This window comes from Balaenoptera musculus, chromosome 4 (genome assembly GCF_009873245.2).
Source record: "Balaenoptera musculus isolate JJ_BM4_2016_0621 chromosome 4, mBalMus1.pri.v3, whole genome shotgun sequence".
NCBI classification, from domain to species: Eukaryota; Metazoa; Chordata; class Mammalia; order Artiodactyla; family Balaenopteridae; genus Balaenoptera; species Balaenoptera musculus.
The window spans coordinates 141811412-141832007 of record NC_045788.1 but is presented as its reverse complement, the minus strand read 5'-3'; the positions used below and the strand labels follow the sequence as shown (position 1 = coordinate 141832007).

The window sequence follows — 20596 nt, the reverse complement described above, 5'->3', positions numbered from 1 at the left end:
GGTTTAGCAGTTACAGGGCACACGGAAGATTGTTTGCATTTAAAATGCCAGTAAAGTATAAAAATAACAACTGCGTGGCACTAATAGGTGATGGATGGTCAAGCCCACGGTGGTCTCGAGTCCCGCCTCCCCACGAGGGGTTCCTCCTGGTGGAGCCCGTGAGGGGCAAGTCAACCCCACCCATCCCCCCCGCAGGAGCATGCACCTTGCTTGGGGAAAGGCCCTCTTCCAAAGGTCCCCGGAAGTTGGTTATTTGGGACTTGGGGCACTTTCCCTACAGAGGTTTCATCGTAATGGTGTTTGGGTCCTGGGAGATCACAGAACATCCTGCTCAGAATCCACGCGGTCTGAAGTGTGGCTCCACCTGTAGAGCAGGTGAGACACCCGGCTGGGGCGGGGCTTGGCCAAGGTGGTACTAGCTGCCTCCGTCCTCACACTGATGGCGAGCAGGGCGGGCAAGTCCACCCTCCCCGGGTCCTCCCAGCAGCCGTCAGCCTCGCCAGCTTGCAGGTTTCCAGGAGCCACCGCTCAGGGAAGGGGGGAACCTCCCTGAAGCCCACCGCGTGTGCGGGGCTGACTTTGAACCAGGGTCGTGTCCAGAGCACGTGTCGGTGCTGCCTGGGGGGGCCAGGGCTGCGGCGATGGGGTGAGGGGCGCTGAGAGCCACGGCGAGGTGGGCGTCACCTCTCCTCTCTCCTCCTCCCTCAGCCCCATCAGCAGCACTGATGCTGGGGCAGTGGGTGGAGAGACGGGATCCCAGGCCCTAGGGGCGCAGGAAGGGGCCTTCCCTTCCCCCCTTTCTCTCCTCTCTCCCTCCCCTGCAGCCACAAGGACTGTCTTCCCCTGCTCTCCACAGGCCGACGCTGGCCGGGAGGTGACAGTGACGGCACAGAGGAGGTGCTGGAGGTGTGGATGGGGAGAGACAGAGCCGCGTGTCCCGACACGCCCGCCCCCCTTACACCGTGTCAGAGGCGCTGACCACAGCTGGCTCCCCAAGATTACTCTTGGCCCTTGGTTCCTTAATCCTGTTGACTCAACAGCAGGAATGTTCTCAGAACCAGTTATGTTGCTTCCACGATTGAATAAACTCCTGCCTCGGCCTAAATTGAGTTGCAGCTTCATCATTCCTTCCTCAGCAACAGAATTGAGATAAACCACTTTCCATTTGCCTTGAACTTGTATTTGTCTTTTTCCAAAATGCCTCTTTTCAAACACGTTTAGTGGGAGCCGCGCCGGAATGCAGGAAGCATTTCTCCCCAGCTGAGGGGATGGGCACACACACCATCCTTGTAAGCGCTCAGCCATTTCATCCGGTGGACAGCTTCACGTATCACAACTTGGCTAAAATTGGAAATAAAGGAGCGTTTGTATCACACGTGTGCCGTGCCGTCCCGGCTCTCCCCTCTCTCCACATGCCCCGTTTTTTCCTCATACTATTTAAGGGTCTGTTTCTCTCCTTCAACAAGGATCTTGAAGCGGCGGAGGCAGAAACGGAAGGGTGGTCAAGAAGCAACACGCTGCTCAGCGGGACACCACGGGATCCAGAATGTCCCCTTGTCCAGAAAGGAGCACTGAGACCAGACGCTGTCCCGCCGAGCGTGATCTGAACGAAGCTGGGACGTGTCTACCTGTGTTTGTTCGTCTTTAGGAATGAGGGCGATTAGCAATCGATCACCTTTCTTATCAGCTCCAAAGGAGACAGGAAGCTACTCAGCCCATTGCTAGATTAGAGCCTCTCTGACTTAGGTAAATATGTTCCAGCTTATTTAAAATGCTGCTCTGAACGTTCTCTGATCGTTAAGGGAAGAAGCATTTTGAAGGAAGAGTCAGAAGGTCATGAGATTTGGTTTGACATGAGCCGAAAAGTTCAGTATAGGAGATGGGAAAACTGGGACCCCCGACTTCTCATCAGTAACCAGGTGGTCACAGTCAAGAGCCCTTGCAATTTGGAGAAGAGGCTGTGAAAAGCGCCCCCTGCGAGTGTGAACCGGGCAGAAAGCAGGCAAGGCGGACGAGCTGGCACCTGCAGGAGAGCCTCTCCCGGGAGGCGGTTCCTGAATCCGAGGCTGGGGGCAGGGTACAGGCGTTGACAAGGCTGGACCGAGGGGCTGCAGCGTCTTCAGCGGTGGAGGAAGCTGGAGGGACACGACCTGACTTGACCGTCTTCTGGGAAGAAACAAAATTTATCCAGCACTTTCCGAGAAGGGGAAACCCTGTGTCTGGTAGAGGTGACCTTCTGGTCACTGGCAGGCTGAGCACCCACCTGGGGGTCAAGAGTAGTTTCTTAGGTTTTGCCCACTTTACACCGGTGACTCTCACCCTCGCTGCGTATTGGAATCACCCGGTGAGCTTTAAAAAAAAATCCCTCAAAAATCCACATTTCCTGGGTCCTAGTGGGGCTCTGGTGACCAGAGCCTTTTTGATGATCGCTGGTGGTTTGAACCTGCAGGCAGGGCTGACGGTCACTGGTTTGGTCGGACTAGGTTATACCGCGCATGTTTAGAGGGGGCGGGACCCCCGACGGCAGCTGGAAGCGTGGGACCGGAGAATTAGAGGCAAACGGAGCAGATCGGAGGCCTCGCTGGGGCTCGTGCACGATCCGGGAGGGGGAGGTGAGCAGGCGGGAAGGGAACCTTGGGGAACGCCGCCTTTCGGGGGCTGAGAGTGGGAAGCAGACACAGCCGGGGGGAAGATGATGGAGGCAGCTCGAGAAAAGGAGAAGTCCATGACCTCAAATGCAGGGAGCAGACAGAAGCAGGGGAGGGGATGCCCAGTGCAGAGAACAGTGATTAAGGAGGTCCCGGCCAACAGCATCACCACCTGGGAAGCTGCAGAAATGCCAGGGGAGAGGGAGGGAGGGGGCTCTGCTTCAGCCAGCCCCCCCGGGGTGTGCGTGAGGCTGGTGGCCTGGGGGACAACGGGCAGTTCTGCGACGAGAAAGCAGCGGGGACCACATGCACCGGTTCTCAGCCTCGCCAACACTGACATTTGGGCAGGTGAGTCTGGGGTGGGACCAGCCCTGGGCACTGGGGGAGGTAGAGCAGCAGCCCTGGTCTCTGCCCGCTGGGTGCCAGAGACCCCATCCCCTGATGTGGCAGCCAAAATGCTCCAGACTTCGCCAAGTGTCTCCTGGGGAACAGAACTGCCCCCCGTTGAGAAGGGCTAGCACAGAATACAGAGCCAAAGGAGATATGATGAAGTGACAGAACAGAACGGACAAACCACAAACTGCTTTAAATTAATGCGGGAAAAATGCAGTTTTGCCCCATCAGACACCGGCTGGCACGGACAGGGCACTTCCCTCTGACATCGTTGTATCCTGTGGACGTCAGGGGTGGCAGGTCACTCGTGACTTTCCTTATGAATACAGATCTGGGTCAGGCTGGAGCTTATGCCACAATTTACGACAATCTTCCTGGAGCCTCCGGGAATGCAATTAGCATCGCTCTTTCCGGGGAGCCCGGAGCCGATAATCAGAGTGTAATCAGAGCCAGAACGCGTGGGGGCAGAGGCTCCTGATGACGAAATTAAAAGTTCAGGAGACTGATGGATGCAGTGGAGGGGGAGGGGAGACCGGGCGGAAGCACCCAGATGCTCGGGGAAGGACAGTGCTGGCCGCTCACCACGGAGCTCGGAGGACATCGGAGGCTGTTCAGATGTTCTAGGACTTTGTACATCCCAAGGGTTTGTCACTTGCCGGGCTTCCTGCACCAAAGCCTGCCAGTCTTCGCGAGGTCTTGAGCCCTTGCCTGGGGCCAGGCATCCTGCACCCAGGCCGGCGTGGGTGGCTGACAGGTGGCTTCGGGGGACAGAGGAAGAAGAGCTGGTGCCCACCCCTGGGCGCTCAGCTGTGCACACACCTTTGGTCGGGGGAACCTTTTGGGCACCTACAGCGGAGGTCCCAGGGACCCCATCATGGGAGCCCAAATACTCCCACGCTGCCATCAGGGGGCCAGGGCCCTCCAGTGGCCGGGAACTTCGAGGGTCTGCCTGGGCACGCTCTCTCCTGCGGCTGGAGTAGCTGGCCTGGTTCAGTCGGGGGGGGGCACCCCGATGGCCGGATTGACACGTGTCCCTCGGAGGGGGATACAGTGAGGGGCAGGAGAAACAGGGGTCCCGAGGGGCACCCCACTCCCAATCACGCTGCTGCTTCCGGCCTCGCAGGGCACGCGGGCTGGATTCTGCCTGGCCCTGCTGCAAATACAAAGTGGGGGCCACCGGGGACCTCGCCAGCCGCGGGGCAGAGGGCCGGGCGCGGATGGGAGAGGCTCTGCTTGGACTCCTTGTACTCCCTCCGGCCGCATGCAGCCGGGCTGTTTTACAGATGTTCACAGGTGTGTTTCCTGCCCAAGTCTTTTCCTCTCTAGGTCTCTCCTGGTTTCGCTCCTCTGGCCCCCAGGCTTCCCAGCCCCCAACCTCCGCCGTCTTGGGCAGAGTAGCCGGTGGGCAGTGCTTGACAACTCCAGGACTTGCCCCAGGGGGTCAACGCCCGGCGCTGCCCAGGGAACCCGGTCAGGGAATCTCCTGCCCCGATGGACTGGGGGCAGCTCTGCTACTGCCACTCAGTGCCTCGGTTTCCCCATCTGTAAATGCCCCCTCAGAGGGCTCTTGTGGAGCCTCGGAAAGGTCCCTGGCCACATTTAGAGCTGCTACTTTCTTGGAAAGTGACAAGTTCTGCAAAGGAACCAGCAGCCTCCTTCCCAGACCCTCCCATCTTTGGTTTAAATTCAGATTTTCCTGCAGCAGTAAATTTAAAAAACAACCATGGAGGCCCTGCCGTGCATGCAGAGAGCTGTCAGACACACCACGAGAAGGAGCTGACGTAGCCCACCAGCCGCTTACCGTTCCGAATTGGCGGGCATGGTGGGGTCGATGGAGACCATGGCGTCATCCGTGGTCAGGAGGGAGATGGTCGTGTTCCTGGAAGACAGGAGAAGCCAGTGTCTTCACCCCGATGTTGTCCCCTGGGTGCACACTTGAATCTGGGCCCCCCATGAGGTAGGAGCCCGGGTAGCAGGCCCGTCCTGCCCAAGGGGCCATGAGGAGTCGGCCTCAGGACACTGGCCCTCAGCTTGTAAACAAAGTTACGGGCTGTGTGTGTACTTCTAAATGCTCAGTAGATGTGTAAGTAATGTAAAACGGGAATTGGAGAAAGTGTAATTTGTTGAGTTGGGAGATTAAATTGTGGTAAAGTAGAAATGAACATTTGTATCAGCCAGTGATGAATTCAGGGTTTGCCTTTCTACTTCATTTCCCGTGGGAGTCTATCTAAACGGGCAAAAAGCTCTCCTACCAAACAGTTTTAAGTGGATCAATTGAATCTTCCTCCAACTTCTCATCTGTGGGGTCTTTCACGCGAGGTGTTGCCTAACCATGTGACTTAACTCTCTGGTCTTCAGTTGTGTATCAAAATCTGTGCAATGCGGGTGACACCTGAAACCCAGGTTGTTCTAAAGAATAACATTTATTTATTTCTTAGCACATTGCTTAATAAAAGATGCCCCGAACTGTGGGCTATCTCTGGCTGCTACAAACCGCTACTTGCTGTAACTTCAGGTGTGTAATCTCATCCCTGACTCTCCTTTTTCTCACCTGACTCTGAAAGGCTCCTACTGTCCTTCTCTCTCACCCTCCTTGACCTGGGTCATAACCTTAGTTAACTGCAGGCCAAAGCTGCTCCTTATCACTCTCTATAGTTGGGAAGTTAGGACAGAAAATCCACTTGCTGGAACAAACTGTTGATTTTGGGAAAAGAATTCTTCTGGAATTCTTATGGTTCTATAAGGTAGATTTCTGGTCTTTTCAACTTATTTCTGACATCAGTCTTTTCCTAAACCTTGATCTGTGATGAGCCCCTCTCTCCCCCTTGCTGGATCATTTGGGGCTGGGGGACCAAAGTCTAAACACTACTACCGTCCTTTACCCTTTCTCCCAAAGCAAAGAAATAAACGAAAGAAAAAAAGAAACTCTTAAGACAGTAGTTTCTGCCTAATTCCGCCCAAAGGTTCCTTCCGTGTAGCACAGCGGTGGCCGAAACCTCCAGGGACTCATCCACTGATTCGAAAGGTCCCGAGTGCAAGGTACAAGGTGAGCCCACGGGCCCTACCACCCCTCTTGTCCCCTAGACTCGGCCACTCGCCCTCCCAGGTACCTGTCCCTCCAGGTGAATTTAAAGGCGTCCCCCTGGCGGGGGCAGTTCCGGGTCACTCACCGAGGCAGGCCGGTGGCGATGCAGAACAGGTCCATAATGTCGCTGGAGTTGCAATACTTGCTAAAGACCACCTGCAAAACAGAAGCAGAAGGCCGTGAGGGTCAGGCAGGAGCAGGGCAGCTGGTTTCCATGGTGACGTCAGATTCCAGAGCTTTCTCTCTGGTCCCGACCTGCAGGTTAATTTTACAAAGAAAAAACAAAATAACCGTGGGCACTGGAATGTTACATGCACGTCTCTTCACTGAGTCGATTTATACAGGTTGAGAAAAACTTCACTTTTTTGTTCGCTGAAAAGAGTTGTGAAAAACAACGCTATCACCCACATAAGGACACCTGCCGGTGACATGCTGCCTCGTGCCCATCAGGGTGATGTCTGATGCACCATCAACAACCTCGACTTAATGATATCACATCGCAGGGGGTCTCCAACGACCTCCGGAGCCATTATGCAAAAGAAATTTAAGATCATTAGCTTAAAAAGATTGCCTTTTAGGATTTGGGGGCTGAGGTGCAGGACCAAATCCAAGAGGGAATCACCCTGAGAAAGGGTCCGATTGGAACCGTCAGTCTGCATAGTGAACAAATTTCACCGGAGGCAATTTTACACACGGCCTGGGTGTCCAGTCCCTGCTGGACAGGAGAGAAACACGTCACATCAGCATCTTTTGTCCGAGGGGTCCCAATTGTGAATCTGGGCTCCGGAACCCCTCCCTGGGAGAGGGGGCTTCACGTACAGAGAGGGGGTTGCTCTCCAAGGCTGGACAGCGCACGGGACAGTCCACGCCAAGGCTCCCATTTTCACCGTAACAGAGGTTTTCCTTCAACGTTTTCCCTGGCTAATTGCTGTAAGGCCCCTCTTGCTCACCAGCAGGAGTCCGTGGGCGTGGGGAGAGCCAAGCTGAGGAGAGTGGGCATTTTTCAGTGCCCAGAGCGCTATTTTTTCAGCCAGATCAGTTTGCATCTTTTTTTATTGGAAACAGTAAAACAGAGTAAGCAGATATTTTTCCCCGCAAACGTAGCTGTTCCCTGACTACCACGGCCTCCTGTGTGCTGCCCGCCTGGCTACGCTGAGACTCAGCCAGCGCCACTGTCCGGGCTGCCCGCTTGACCCCCGAGGTGGTATTCGCATCCTTGGTGACAGGGCCTTTGGTCGGCATTGTCCACCTGGCGGCCACCGGCCTGGCTCAGAGCTGGTCCCGCCTGCACCCCGGCAGCAGCCCCTGCACTGGCCCTGCTGGGTCTCAGCCCGGCACCCACCCTTGGTTTCTAGAACTCAAACCTGGTTGTACCACTTTCCTGTGCAGATACCTCTGCTGCCCCGCACGCCCACCGGAGAAGGTCCACCTCCTCGCTGGGCACCTGAGGTTCTGGGGTGTGTCCCTCAAGGCTGTGCCCTCGCCAAGCTCCCGCTCCTGTCTTCACTCCGGTCCACGGGTGCCCCTGCCTCGCCCTCTGCTCTGGGTCCCCCCTTCCCAGAGACCCTCCTCCGCTCTCCGTCCTCCCAGCCCTCGGGACTCAGGGCCAGCTTCTCCACACGGCCCCCCCGACCCCACCGCCAGAGGAGTCTTGCGCCTTCGTCCCCCCCGGCGTTTTCACGACAGTGCGTCCCAGCGCCCCCAGCACAGGCCTTAGCTCACGCCTCGGCCTTTGCAGCTGTGCCCAAGACGGGTGAGGTGCGAGGTCCTGGCCATTCGCCCACTGACACGGGACCATTTCTGACTTTCCCATTCAAGCCTCTGTGAAGTTCATGTCCACCTGGTGCAGGCTGACCGCGTGGGTTTATTCCAGACCCCAGTCAAAGGCGAGGGTGGGGGGCCGAGGCAGAGGACAAGACAGCTCCGTCTGTGAACATTCGATCTGCCCGGAGATTCCGGAACAGGGCGAGGTGGCTTGCAGGTCATGACCAGATGCTGGTCAGGAGCTGAGCGTGACTCCAGGAAGTTAGTGCTGACAAGGCCCTCCCCAGGGAGGGAGGTGGGAAGAAAGACCAGGAGCTTGGAATATCCTGGGGGCCTTGACAAGAGTTGAGTTTGCCCAACTTTATAAGCACTGCAGATGAAATCTGGAGGAGCCAGTCTTTTGTGATGGCTTCCTAGCCTCGGGATAGCAAATAATAGACGCTTTAAAAAATCCAATTATGAAGCAGCAAAACAAACCCAGAAGGGCCCACAGGGCACACTGACACTCTCACTGCCCCTTTGTAACCGATCCAGCCCAACCTAGTGAGGGAGGTCGGCCTTCTTCTGGGTCCAGAACAGTCTTTGAGATTATTTTTGACTGGGGGGGGGTGGAAGGAAATCAGAAATAAGCAGAAAAGATTGCATCGGGTGTATTCCATTGCAATGGAAAGCCATGCTGTGTCCATCTGTAAATCCATTTCAACATTCCTCTACTGTAGAGATATGCAGGGTTCTTTGATTGCACTTCTGAACTGGTTGTAACATCTTGTTGTTTCCCCTGTTCAGCTAACAAGTTAGTTTGACGTGTGGCCATTTCACATCTGTGCGAGAGTCAGGCTTTTGCCTTATTTAGTTAGTTAGTTAATGAGCCTTTAGCAGGGCCAACGCAGGTGAGAGGCTGGGGTGAAGCATCACGTGAACCCTAACATCGGAAGTGCTTGGACAGCCTAGTTCTTGGCCGGGTGTCAGGAGACGCTCCCGGCCTAGATGGGTTGTTCCTGGTGTGGGAAACCAGTCCCTGTAGCACAAAGGCTTGGTTGGCCTGGGAAGAACCCCTCCCCCGCCCCCGTCACCAGGCAGCCTGGTCAGGAGGGCACAAGGCTTTCTGTTCCCATGCTGAATCATTCTGCAAATCCTTTATCCTCTATCCAGAAATAAACAGCGGGGGAAAAAAGCGTTGGTGAAATGAAATTTAAACGTGAAAAGTGGAGGCAGCATGATTAACAGAGAAATAAGGGTCTTACGTTGCCCCGGGGCTGCGGCTCATCAGTAAGCACGGCAGGTCACCCCAGACCCTTTCATGTGGCTTGGCCGGCAGCACCGCGATGTTAAAACAGGACAAGAGAAAAAAAGGGAGAGCCCAGAGGCCTCTCTTCTGCTGGATGTTGGTCCTCCCTCATATTCAGCTGGGACCTGTGAATGTCAGAGGGAACTTCGGCACCTGGAACCTTCCTGCTGCCTGCAGAGCTGGGTAACAAGTACTCATGGAAACCAGCCACCCGCCAAGCTGTGTTCTGAGGGGTCCCCGGAGGAAGCAGCACACAGAGCTGGACAAAGCTCCCCCGGGCCCAGCCGGCGAGGGGTCAGGGGGTCAGGATCACAGCCCAGGCCTCCCTCTGTCCAGCACACACACGTGACCCAAACAGCTCTGACTCGCAGTCTCTGCATGGCGTGTAATATCTGTATTCACCCCCCGCCCACCCAGCGATGGTGTCCTGGCGAGAGCAGGGGGTCCTGCGCTCCCTGTCGGTTATTCTTCTATCCATCGGTTCCCTCCCGGTGCCCCACCCACCCCTCCGCCGTCGCGGGCAAGACCGCCACCACCCCGTAGCCTCAGTTTGCCTTTCTGCGAATGAGGTCCATCACACCAGCGGCACCTGCCTCTCAGGGCTGAGATGGGTGACGCGCGAGGGAACGTGCTCGAGCACAGCCCTCAGGACGCTGTCGCTCTAACACCAAATTCAGCTGCGCGCCAGCTCTGCTCCTGTGAACCTCCCGGCCCCCGCTGGCTCTAAAATCCTGACTGTGGGCGGAAGTCTCCAGGGCTCTTCAGGTTGCCAAACGCACCCAAAGTGACTTTTGGCCCTCCTTTGTCTGGCACCCAATTTTATTTCAGTAGGACCTCAGATGTACGACTGCAGGGTTTCCAGAGCGTGAAGAAAGGACGTGTAACCCAGCTCCTCCGTTTCCACTGTTTCTTGGTAGGCGGGGGACCCTTGGCTCCAGAAAGGCAGGGATGGAGCCCGGGGTGGGAGTTCCAGGCCGCGAGCTCTCAGCAGGACGGGGCTGGGGCTTTGTGGGGAGCGACCAACAGTGCAGACGAGGAAGAGAGGTGAGTGTCCCGGGGCACACGCGGGTTGACCAGGCTTTCTGGCCCAGTGCACGGTTGGGACTGGCCTTGACCCATCCCAGTCGGGCAGCCCAGGAAATGGGCCCAGGGCTCTGGTCAGGGCTGTGCCCTCCCAGCCGGGTTGCTGGGTGGGGACCTTTCTGAAGACATCCTGTAGGTCTGTCCTTACAGGTGGGGACTTGGGAGCGAGACCCAGGGGACTCCCGCGGCCCAGCCACAGCCCTCAAAGCACGGGGCTCCTCCCGAGAGCCCTGGCCGGGCAGCCCTGGCCCCTGGGGACCCTGCCCCTGCCCGCAGCCTGACCTACAACTGTCGGGCCAGCACACAATCTCCTTTCCTCGTGAGAACTTCACTAAGCGATCCGGAGCTGCTGGCAATTGGGGTGAGTCACAGGGTCACGGGGAGTCTGACCTGGGCTGACCACACCAGGCCACCCACGAGATCACTAAGGAGGCGCAGCCCCCGGAGAAGGGGGGGGAGGGAGGCCGGATCACAGTGGGCAGAGGGGAGGGGCAGAGGGCAGGAGAGCCCAGTGTCTTGAGTTGCCATATACGCACGGTATATGGATTATGCCCCCGACGCGCATGACTTAAAATCCACGTGTGAGTTCACGCAGGTGAAGCTTCTTAAAAGAAAGTTTCAAAAAATGCTGGTGTTGATGTCCATCAACCTTCCTGTCCTCTGCCTTCCTGCCTCCCCCCTTTAAGGTGGTGGATGGAGGAGGAGTCGTGGGGGGCCGGCTGTCGGTGCCGGGCATCCGCGGTCCAGGCACGGGATGAGCCTTGCTGCTGGAAGCGGGTGGGGGTGGGGGAGGGCCACCCTGGGGGCGGTGCTCAGGCACGAGAAAGATTTCGAGTAGAGCGCCCTTTCATTTGGGTTCCACAGGTGGAAGCCACTTGTCACTGCCCCCGCCCCATTTACGCTGGTCATTTAGGCATCTGTTCGGCGCAAACGTGGTCGGCAGTGGCTGCTGAGAACACTATTTCCTCTGCTGAGTAATGGGGAGCCCGCCCAGGAGGGGCAGTGATAAGGGAGCAGAGACACCCAGAAAGCAGAGAGACAGCACCGCCCCCTGGTCCCCGGACCCCGCACCTCTAAGCACCCTCGGGGGCTGGGATGAGCACCCTTGGGGCCTGCACTCGGAGAGGGGAACCTGAGTTTGGTTTCCTATTGCTATCTGAGGCACTTCCTTGCAGCTGCTGAGAACATTTCTTGCTGGGTTTGTCAAGTTTCGGTTTGGACTGGCATGGAGTCAGCGACCACTGGAAGCTGTGGGTTTCTCACTCAGACATTTGTGGCTCTACGTTGGGAAATGCTCCCAGTCCTGGACAAACATGACAACCAAACGGCAATTTACGTTTGGGTTGAGAAAGACAAAACCCACCACTATCACAAAAGAAAAGTTCAGTTTGTGGATGTTGGCAGGGGACCAGGGACCAGGCAGGGAGGGGGACGGTCGGAGGCCTCCTGAGACTGCAGTGTGCCCCCGGGAATTTTCTCTGCCAGGCCGGCTACAATCTTTTTCACCAGGGAGACAGCTCACGAAGCTCGTAAACCAGGATGGTATTAGTTCCCTTTCAAAATCAGTAAAAACTATGCATGTCAGGTAAGTTGTGCTTTTGGGGTTGGCTACTGTAAGACATGCAATTATGTTCGTCTTGCTGTTAATGCTTGCACCGAATGTGAAATTTTTTATTCGACTGCATTAGCAACAATTTTCACGGAGCGTCTTTGAACTTGGAGTAATGAATCTCGAGCAAAATTTTCCTCATTGTAATTCTTCTGCAGTTTTTCCCCCGAAGTGATTTTAAACGGCTGCAGCTGAAGATGAGAGCCGGGGTACGTAGACACCAGGATGCTGAGGTCCTGAAGCAGGCAGGGAAGAAAGGCACTTCTCCTTTCCCAGCAAGCTGTCCTTCCCGAGGGCACGCGGCGAGCTCTGTTCCTCCACGCGGTACCCGGCTCCGGTTCCTTCCTCTGTTAATGAGAACTCAACGCCTCTTCCAGCGACGTTCACTCTGGCCCCTCCTCGCTCCATCCACGTCGGTTATTGATCTCAGCCCCCCAGCATCTTAAATCTCAGCACTGACGCTTCATCATACTCGTATTTACTTGATGATGATGAATTTTACGCGTCACACGGCATCAGAAATCTCCACCCAACCAAACTAGGGTACTGACTTCTAAAAATAGCCACATTGGCCTCCAAGAAATGGAAGGCAAGCCACCACATTGGCAAGAACGAAAAAGTGATGGAGAGCCCAAATCTGGAAGTAACCCAGATGCCATTTAATAGGTGAATGTTAAACAAACTCTGGTCCGTCCACACTGTGGATGAATTACTGATCTACACAACTGAGATGGATTCCAAGGGATTTATGCTGCGTGAATAAAAGCCAACCCCAAGAGGTTACATGCTGTATGATTCCACTTATACGACATTCCTGAAACGACAAAATTATAGAGATGGAGAACAGTGTTAGGGATGGAGGTGGGGGGTAGGAGGGTGGGGCTCCGGGTGGAGGACGGAGGTGGGCGTGGTCACAAAAGGGCTGGGACTGTCCTCTACCGTGACTGTGGCGGTGGATAAGAGACCCTACACATGTGATTGAATTGTACAGAACTCAACACACACACTCAGATGAGCTCAACAAAACGGGGAAAGTCCACATAAGGCGGGGGACTGTCTCATGGTTACATCCTGGCAGTGACCCTGTACTGTGATTTTGCAAGACGTTACACTGGGGGAAACGGGGTGAAGGGTACACAGATCATTCTGCCGTATTGCTCACAACTGCATGCTAATCTCCCATTGTCCCCAAGAGCTTATCTGAATAAAGTGAAGGCACCAACCCTGGCTGGGAGTGGGGAGAGGCATGCCCTTCCAGGAATGTGTGTCCAGATAGCCCTGCTGGGAAACAGCGTGGCCATATGTGTGCCCTTTGACCTGGAATCCCATTTCCAGGAACTGCTCTTAAGAAAATAACAGCAAACGTAATAAAGAGAGCATTTATTAAGTGCCAGGCAGTGTTCTAGTCACCTCCCAGGCTTAGGCCCAAACCACTGCCCTGCACGGCCCCTTCGCAAGCAAAGAGCTAGTGGGGTTGTTCCTTGTGTGTTAGTTATTGCAGAGAAATGGAATTAAGATGAATATCTCAAAGCAATGAAATGATTACATCTTAGTAAGTCTCAACGATGGAACATTATATAGGCATTAAAATCACGTTTTTGAATACCGCTAATGTAATGCTAAGTGACAATGATCAAAATAAAAAATTATGTAAAAGAAAGCGATTCTCTCTCCCTCTCTCTCTCTGAAAAGAAAACACCAGCAGGAGAGGTCCTGAAATGTTCGCACTGTCTGATGGAATAATGGGTTCTTTTCTTTTCTTTTTTATGCTGCTCTGTATTTTTCAAATATTCTACGATGAATACGCAGGGCTCTTATAACCAAGAGAAAAGTTACCTAGATCTAGAAGCTGAGGTTAATAACTGATAACAGAACTGGCTTGTGAATATCTCTTCCTAACAGCGGGCTGCGCTGCATTTACATAAGATTCTTAGGAGAGGAAAAAAAGGTCTTTACCATTTTTATTTGGAACGAATACTCTTTGGCTTTAAGCCAAGCGGATGAGAAAATTAAATGACAAGTTAACCAGAGGACAAAAATCAGAATTTAAATAGCATTTGGCTAGGAGTAGAGGGAGCTGGTGCGTGAGCTGAAGGCACCGGGAGAAAATCAGAGGCGACGGAGAGGCGGGGACCCTGTGGATGGGAAGGGAAGGGCAAGCTGGGTGCCTCCTGGGACAGACAAGAAAGCAGGTCTCATGGGTCTGTGCCAGCTGCAGGGACACAGCTGACTCGGGGCTGGAGGGATTGGCCGTGGCCCCCAGGGGACCCGAGGCCGTGCAGACAGAAGGGGCCACAGAGAAGCCGCATCCCCCATCCTCCTCCCCCCTCCCGCCGCCCCACCCACCTGAGACTCACGGCGCATGCGCGGGAACTTCCCGTTAAAGAATTTCTATAGCTTCAGACCCTAACCTGATGCGCCTCACATCATGCATCTTCCAGACGCACCCAAGTGAGGTTTTCAGGGATCAGGATGGGTGTGGGGTCCTCCTAGGGGGCTGCAGTGAGCCTGGGCAGAAAGCCCAAGGGGTCCAGACCAGCAGGTGGGGTGAGACCGGCCTGGGTGGGGGAGCCACGCCCCAGACACGGGAAGGGGGGCTCTGGTTGACCAGCACTGCCCTGGGGCAGGGGCAGGGGCAGGTGGTGCAGACCTGCCAGCATTGGGCTCAGCTTTCCTCACGTAAGCTCCTTTAGACACTAAGTATAAAGCAAGTACTCAGCTGTAATAACATAAATATCAACGCATCTGAGGAGGGACACGTCATCTTTGGGGTCGGTACACAGGAGGCTGCCCCCGACTGCTGTCCTGAGACCTGAGTGTCTTGTACGTGACTCCTGGCCGGCGAGTTGCAGGGCCGCACTGCCCGGGCCTTTGGGCCTCTCCACGGCCTCAGGACCGTGCAGGTCAGGGCCCTCCTCAGGCAGCGTTCTGGGGGCCGGTAAAACGAGCTGAGGGTAACTGATGCTGAGGCCGCCTGCGGCTGCCATTCTGAACCCCAATTCCAAACGCGGTGCTCACACCCGGACCCGCTCTGTTCCCAGTAACTCTCTGGTGGGTGCCGTAGATTTGAACTTACAGAATAAATGGGTACTAATATGTGGCACTTAACTGTTTATCCAAGCTTTATATAGTAGGACTGTATGTAAAATTTGTTGACAAAGAAACAGTTCAGTTGCTAAAGTTATGCAATCACTGCACTAATTCTTTGGCCATCCGGGCAGAAGGGGTGCCTGGAAGCGAGGACAGCCAGTGAGTGACGGCCCTTAGTGGGCTACGTCTGACCGGGTGGGCCCTGGGCTGGCTGGAGCCCACGCGTTTCCTGCTGCCTCACATCCCAGGATTGCCCTCGGCTGGTGCCAGAGTCGCGCACTGCTCCAGGCACGTGTGGGGCAGAGGGGTGGGAAGGGAGGGGTCAGGGAAGTGAGCTCACTTCCGGTCCCTCTTCCTACCAGCTTGACCCGGGGCAAGTTTCTTCACCTTGTTGAGACTCTGATTCTTCACCTGCAGAGTGAGGATTATCATACCCCAGAGAAGGTTTCATCATGACACACAGAGGGCCTGGTACATAGTACGTGCTCAGTTAAGTGGCAGTTGTGATTACAGGGAGGGCCCCTTGAAACGTATGGGTGTCTTCCCTAGAGACAGAGAGGCTCCTCCTTGACCCCTCCAAGGCCATTTCACAAGCAAGAGGCGCTGAGGACACACAGCCTTAACTTCAACATGTTGGTATCTCTGGGTGGTTCATACGTCGGGACATGAGGATACCTTAACTTGGGAAGGCCACCACAAAGCAGACTCTGATGCGCTAACTGACCTCCCTGTGTTACCAACCACACCCAACCACAACCAAAATGCAGTGAAGACCAGGATCGTGTCAATACAAATGTGTATTAGTCAACAGGATCACCACGTAGGATTTAAAAGACTTTGACAGGTTAAATGATCAATTCGGCCTCACTCTGGTTAGTGTCAGTTTTCTTCTGGTAAACACGGAGGACAGTCTTTGGAAGGTGAGGTCCTTGTGGGCAGGACCCTGCTCAGTTCCTCTGTGTTCCATCTGTGAGCACAGGGCCTGTCCATCTGATCACGGGACACTGGTGCCCAAGTATCCTCCTGTGTGAACAGGCTGAGGCTGAATTTTGCATCTGCTGGTTTTAGGTTATACCACTAAGGATGCCAATTCCACCACCACCTCCACCATCGCCTCTAGTGTCACCACCATGACTACCAGCACCACCACCACCACCGCTGTCACCACCACCATCACCTCCACCATCACCATCACCACCAAGACTGCCAGCACTACCACCATCACCATCACCACTGTCACCACCACCTCCACTGTCACCACCACCATCACCTCTATGATCACCATCACCACAACCACCACTGTCACCACCACCATCACCTCTACGATCACCATCACCACGAACACCACTGTCACCACCACATCACCTCTACAATCACCATCACCAACACCACCACTGTCACCACCACCATCACCTCTACGATCACCATCACCATGACCACCACTGTCACCACCACCATCACCTCTACAATCACCACCACCACCACTACCACCTGCACTGTCACCACCACCATCACCTCTACGATCACCATCACCACGACCACCACTGTCACCACCACCATCACCTCTACGATCACCATCACCACCACCACCAACTAGTGAGGTTGAACTCATACTTGGGCCAGAACCTGAGCCAAGCATCTTACACCCTATGACCCTGGGTCCTTGGAAGGACCTCATAAGCTTGGGGTATCCTCCTCCTCCTCCTCACAGAGAAGGACTTTGAGCCACAGAGAGAGAACCTGGCCTGGCCGGGTCCCTGTGGTCCTGGATACAAACTCGACCTGCCTGGCTCCAAGCCCAGAGATGCATGCAGTGCCTGAAATCAGGCTTTTAATGGTGGTCCACGTGGGAAGTAGAGGTGGTCTCTTGGCCTCTTTGCCACTGTCACTCTCCTATAACACTGTATGCATTCTCTGTTTGCCTTGTTCTCAAATGACTGATATTTCTGATTGCATACTTGGAATGAATATTGATTTGGATCCCACACTTGGAAGAAAATAAACCAATCCAAATTCTTTTTCCTTTGTCTATCAGACCATGATTCATTTTTTAATAGCTTTTATGAACTGTTAAGCTTGTATAGGGCTTTGTCTACCCTCAAAGAGTATTTCAGTCTGGCCCCCGGTTCTCGTGCTCCAGGTCCACGAGTTAGAATTCTCCAGACCAGCTGTCAGGACAGCCAAACGCCAGCTCAGTGGTGATTCTGCAACTCCACTATCTTTGGGGGAGTTAAAAGCTGAATCTCTATTGCCTTTTCAGCACCTGAGAATTACAAGTGTTTAATATATAAAACAAACAAGCTAAAAAGAGACCAAGACCCAAATCCCACATTTTATTGTTTTTTACTATCACTCAAGAAATAAATACATTTTCACCAAAGGAAAGATTGTAGGCTATCTCCCCATCCATCCATCCATCCATGTATACCTGCAATTCATCTGCAATTCATCTCTAATTATAAATTATATACATAAATGGGAACATACTGTTCATTCTGTCCTGCCCCTTGTTTCTAGAACATGTAGCAATAATGCCACATGCAGAATGGATCACTGTTAACCACCAGGCAGGCAATCATGGCTTCTTTGTCTGCTAAGATAAAACTTGAATTAGGCCTTATGTCTCTTTCCAATTTAAGAGGTATTTTGCTGGTCGTGTCGTGTGAAAAGACTATAAAATAATAACGGGAGAGACCTTCAAGATGGCAGAAGAGTAAGACGTGGAGATCACCTTCCTCCCCACAAATACATCAGAAATACATCTACACGTGGAACAACTCCTATAGAACACCCACTGAACGCTGGCAGAAGACCTCAGACCTCCCAAAAGGCAAGAACTCCCCACGTACCTGGGTAGGGCAAAAGAAGAAAGAAAAAACAGAGACAAGAGAATAGGGACGGCACCTGCACCAGTGGGAGGGAGCTGTGAAGGAGGAAAGATTTCCACGCACTAGGAAGCCCCTTCGCGGACAGAGACTGCGGGTGGCGGAGGGGGAAGCTTCGGAGCCACGGAGGAGAGCGCAGCCACAGGGGTGCGGAGGGCAGAGCGGAGAGATTCCCGCACAGAGGCTCGGCGCCGAGCAGCACTCACCAGCCCGAGAGGCTTGTCTGCTCCCCCGCCGGGGCGGGCGGGGCTGGGAGCTGAGGCTCGGGCTTCGGTCGGATCGCAGGGAGATGACTGGGGTTGGCGGCGTGAACACAGCCTGAAGGGGTTAGTGCACCACAGCTAGCCGGGAGGGAGTCCGGGAAAAGTCTGCAGCTGCCGAAGAGGCAAGAGACTTTTTCTTACCTCTCTGTTTCCTGGTGCGCGAGGAGAGGGGATTCAGAGCGCCGCCTAAACGAGCTCCAGAGACGGGCGCGAGCCGCGGCGATCAGCGCGGACCCCAGAGACGGGCATGAGACGCTAAGGCTGCTGCTGCCGCCACCAAGAAGCCTGTGTGCGAGCACAGGTCACTCTCCACGCCGCCCCTCCCGGGAGCCGGTGCAGCCTGCCACGGCCAGGGTCCCGTGATCCGGGGACAACTTCCCCGGGAGAACGCACTGCGCGCCTCACGCTGCTGCAACGTCACGACGCCTCTGCCACCGCAGGCTCGCCCCGCCTCCTCCGTACCGCTCCCTCCCCCCGCCTGAGTGAGCCAGAGCCCCCGAAGCAGCTGCTCCTTTAACCCCGTCCTGTGTGAGCGAAGAACGGACGCCCTCAGGCGACCTACACGCAGAGGCGGGTCCAAATCCAAAGCTGAACCCCGGGAGCTGTGCGAACAAAGAAGAGAAAGGGAAATCTCTCCCAGCAGCCTCAGAAGCAGCAGGTTAAAGCTCCTCAAAGAACTTGATGTACCCTGCATCTCTGGAAAACCTGAATAGACAATGAATCATCCCAAAATTCAGGCGGTGACTTTGGGAGCAATGATATATATATATTTTTCCTTTTTCTCTTTTTGTGTGTATGTGTATTCTTCTTTGTGTGATTTTGTCTGTATAGCTTTGCTTTTACCATTTGTCCTAGGGTTCTGTCTGTCCATTTTTTTTTTTTTTCTTTAGTATAGTTTTTAGCAATTGTTATAATTGGTGGATTTGTTTTTTGGTTTCGTTGCTCTCTTCCTTCTTTCTTTCTTTTTTTTATGACTTTTAAATTTTTAAAATTTTTACTAATTATTTTTTTATTTTAATAACTTTATTTTATTTTATTTATTTTTTCTTTCTTTCTTTCTTTTTTTCTCCCTTTTCTTCTGAGGCATGGGGCTGACAGGTTCTTGGTGCTCCAGCCGGGTGTCAGGCCTGTGCTCTGAGGTGGGATAGCTGAGTTCAGGACATTGGTCCACTAGAGACCTCCCGGCTCCACATAATATCAAATGGCAAAAGCTCTTCCAGAGATCTCCATCTCAACGCTAAGACCCAGCTCCACTCAACGACTAGCAAGCTACAGTGCTAGACACCCTATGCCAAACAACTAGCAAGACAGGAACACAACCCCACCTATTAACAGAGAGGCTGCCTAAAATCATAATAAGGTCACAGACGCCCCAAAACACACCACCAGCTGCAGCTCTGCCCACCAGAAGGAAAAGATCCAGCTTCATCCACCAGAACACAGGCACTAGTCCCCTCCACCAGGAAGCCTACACAAGCCACTGAACCAACCTTACTGGGGGCAGACACCAAACACAACAGGAACTACAAACCTGCCGCCTGCCAAAGGAGACCCCAAACACAGTAGGTTAAGCAAAATGAGAAGACAGAGAAACTCACAGCAGATGAAGGAGCAAGGTAAAAACCCACCAGACCAAACAAATGAAGAGGAAATAGGCAGTCTACCTGAAAAAGAATTCAGAGTAATGATAGTAAAGATGATCTAAAATCTTGGAAATAGAATGGAGAAAATACAAGAAATGTTTAACAAGGAACTAGAAGAACTAAAGAGCAAACAAACAATGATGAACAACACAATAAATGAAATTTAAAATTCTCTAGAAGGGATCAATAGCAGAATAACTGAGGCAGAAGAACGGATAAGTGACCTGGAAGATTAAATAGTGGAAATAACTACTGCAGAGCAGAATAAAGAAAAAAGAATGAAAAGAATCGAGGACAGTCTCAGAGACCTCTGGGACAACATTAAACAGACAAACATTCGAATTATAGGGGTCCCAGAAGAACAAGAGAAAAAGAAAGGGACTGAGAAAATATTTGAAGAGATTCTAGTTGAAAACTTCCCTCATATGGGAAAGGAAATAGTTAATCAAGTCCAGATAGCACAGTCCCATACAGGATAAATCCAAGGAGAAACACGCCAAGACACATATGAATCAAACTATCAAAAATTAAATACAAAGAAAAAAATGTTAAAAGCAGCACGGGAAAAACAACAAATATCATACAAAGGAATCCCCATAAGGTTAACAGCTGATCTTTCAGCAGAAACTCTGCAAGCCAGAAGGGAGTGGCAAGACATATTTAAGGTGATGAAAGGGAAAAACCTACAACCAAGATTACTCTACCCAGCAAGGATCTCATTCAGATTCGATGGAGACATTAAAACCTTTACAGACAAGCAAAAGCTAAGAGAATTCAGCACCACCAAACCAGCTTTACAACAAATGCTAAAGGAACTTCTCTAGGCAGGAAACACAAGAGGAGGA

At 53.4% G+C, this 20596-nt stretch overlaps 1 protein-coding gene across 2 annotated transcripts in view; it reads right to left on the bottom strand.

Annotated features, from left to right (window-relative positions):
- Positions 1-20596, bottom strand: part of PDE9A (phosphodiesterase 9A) — a 98776-nt gene that overhangs the window by 58850 nt on the left and 19330 nt on the right. Inside the window, exons 2-3 of one of the 2 annotated variants that reach the window (XM_036850576.1) lie at positions 6212-6282; positions 4843-4920 (exon numbers count right to left, since the gene is read on the bottom strand). In XM_036850576.1, coding sequence (XP_036706471.1) covers positions 4843-4920; positions 6212-6282 — 149 coding nt within the window. The remainder of the gene's footprint in view (positions 1-4842; positions 4921-6211; positions 6283-20596) is intronic. The other variant, XM_036850577.1, reaches the window with a different exon arrangement.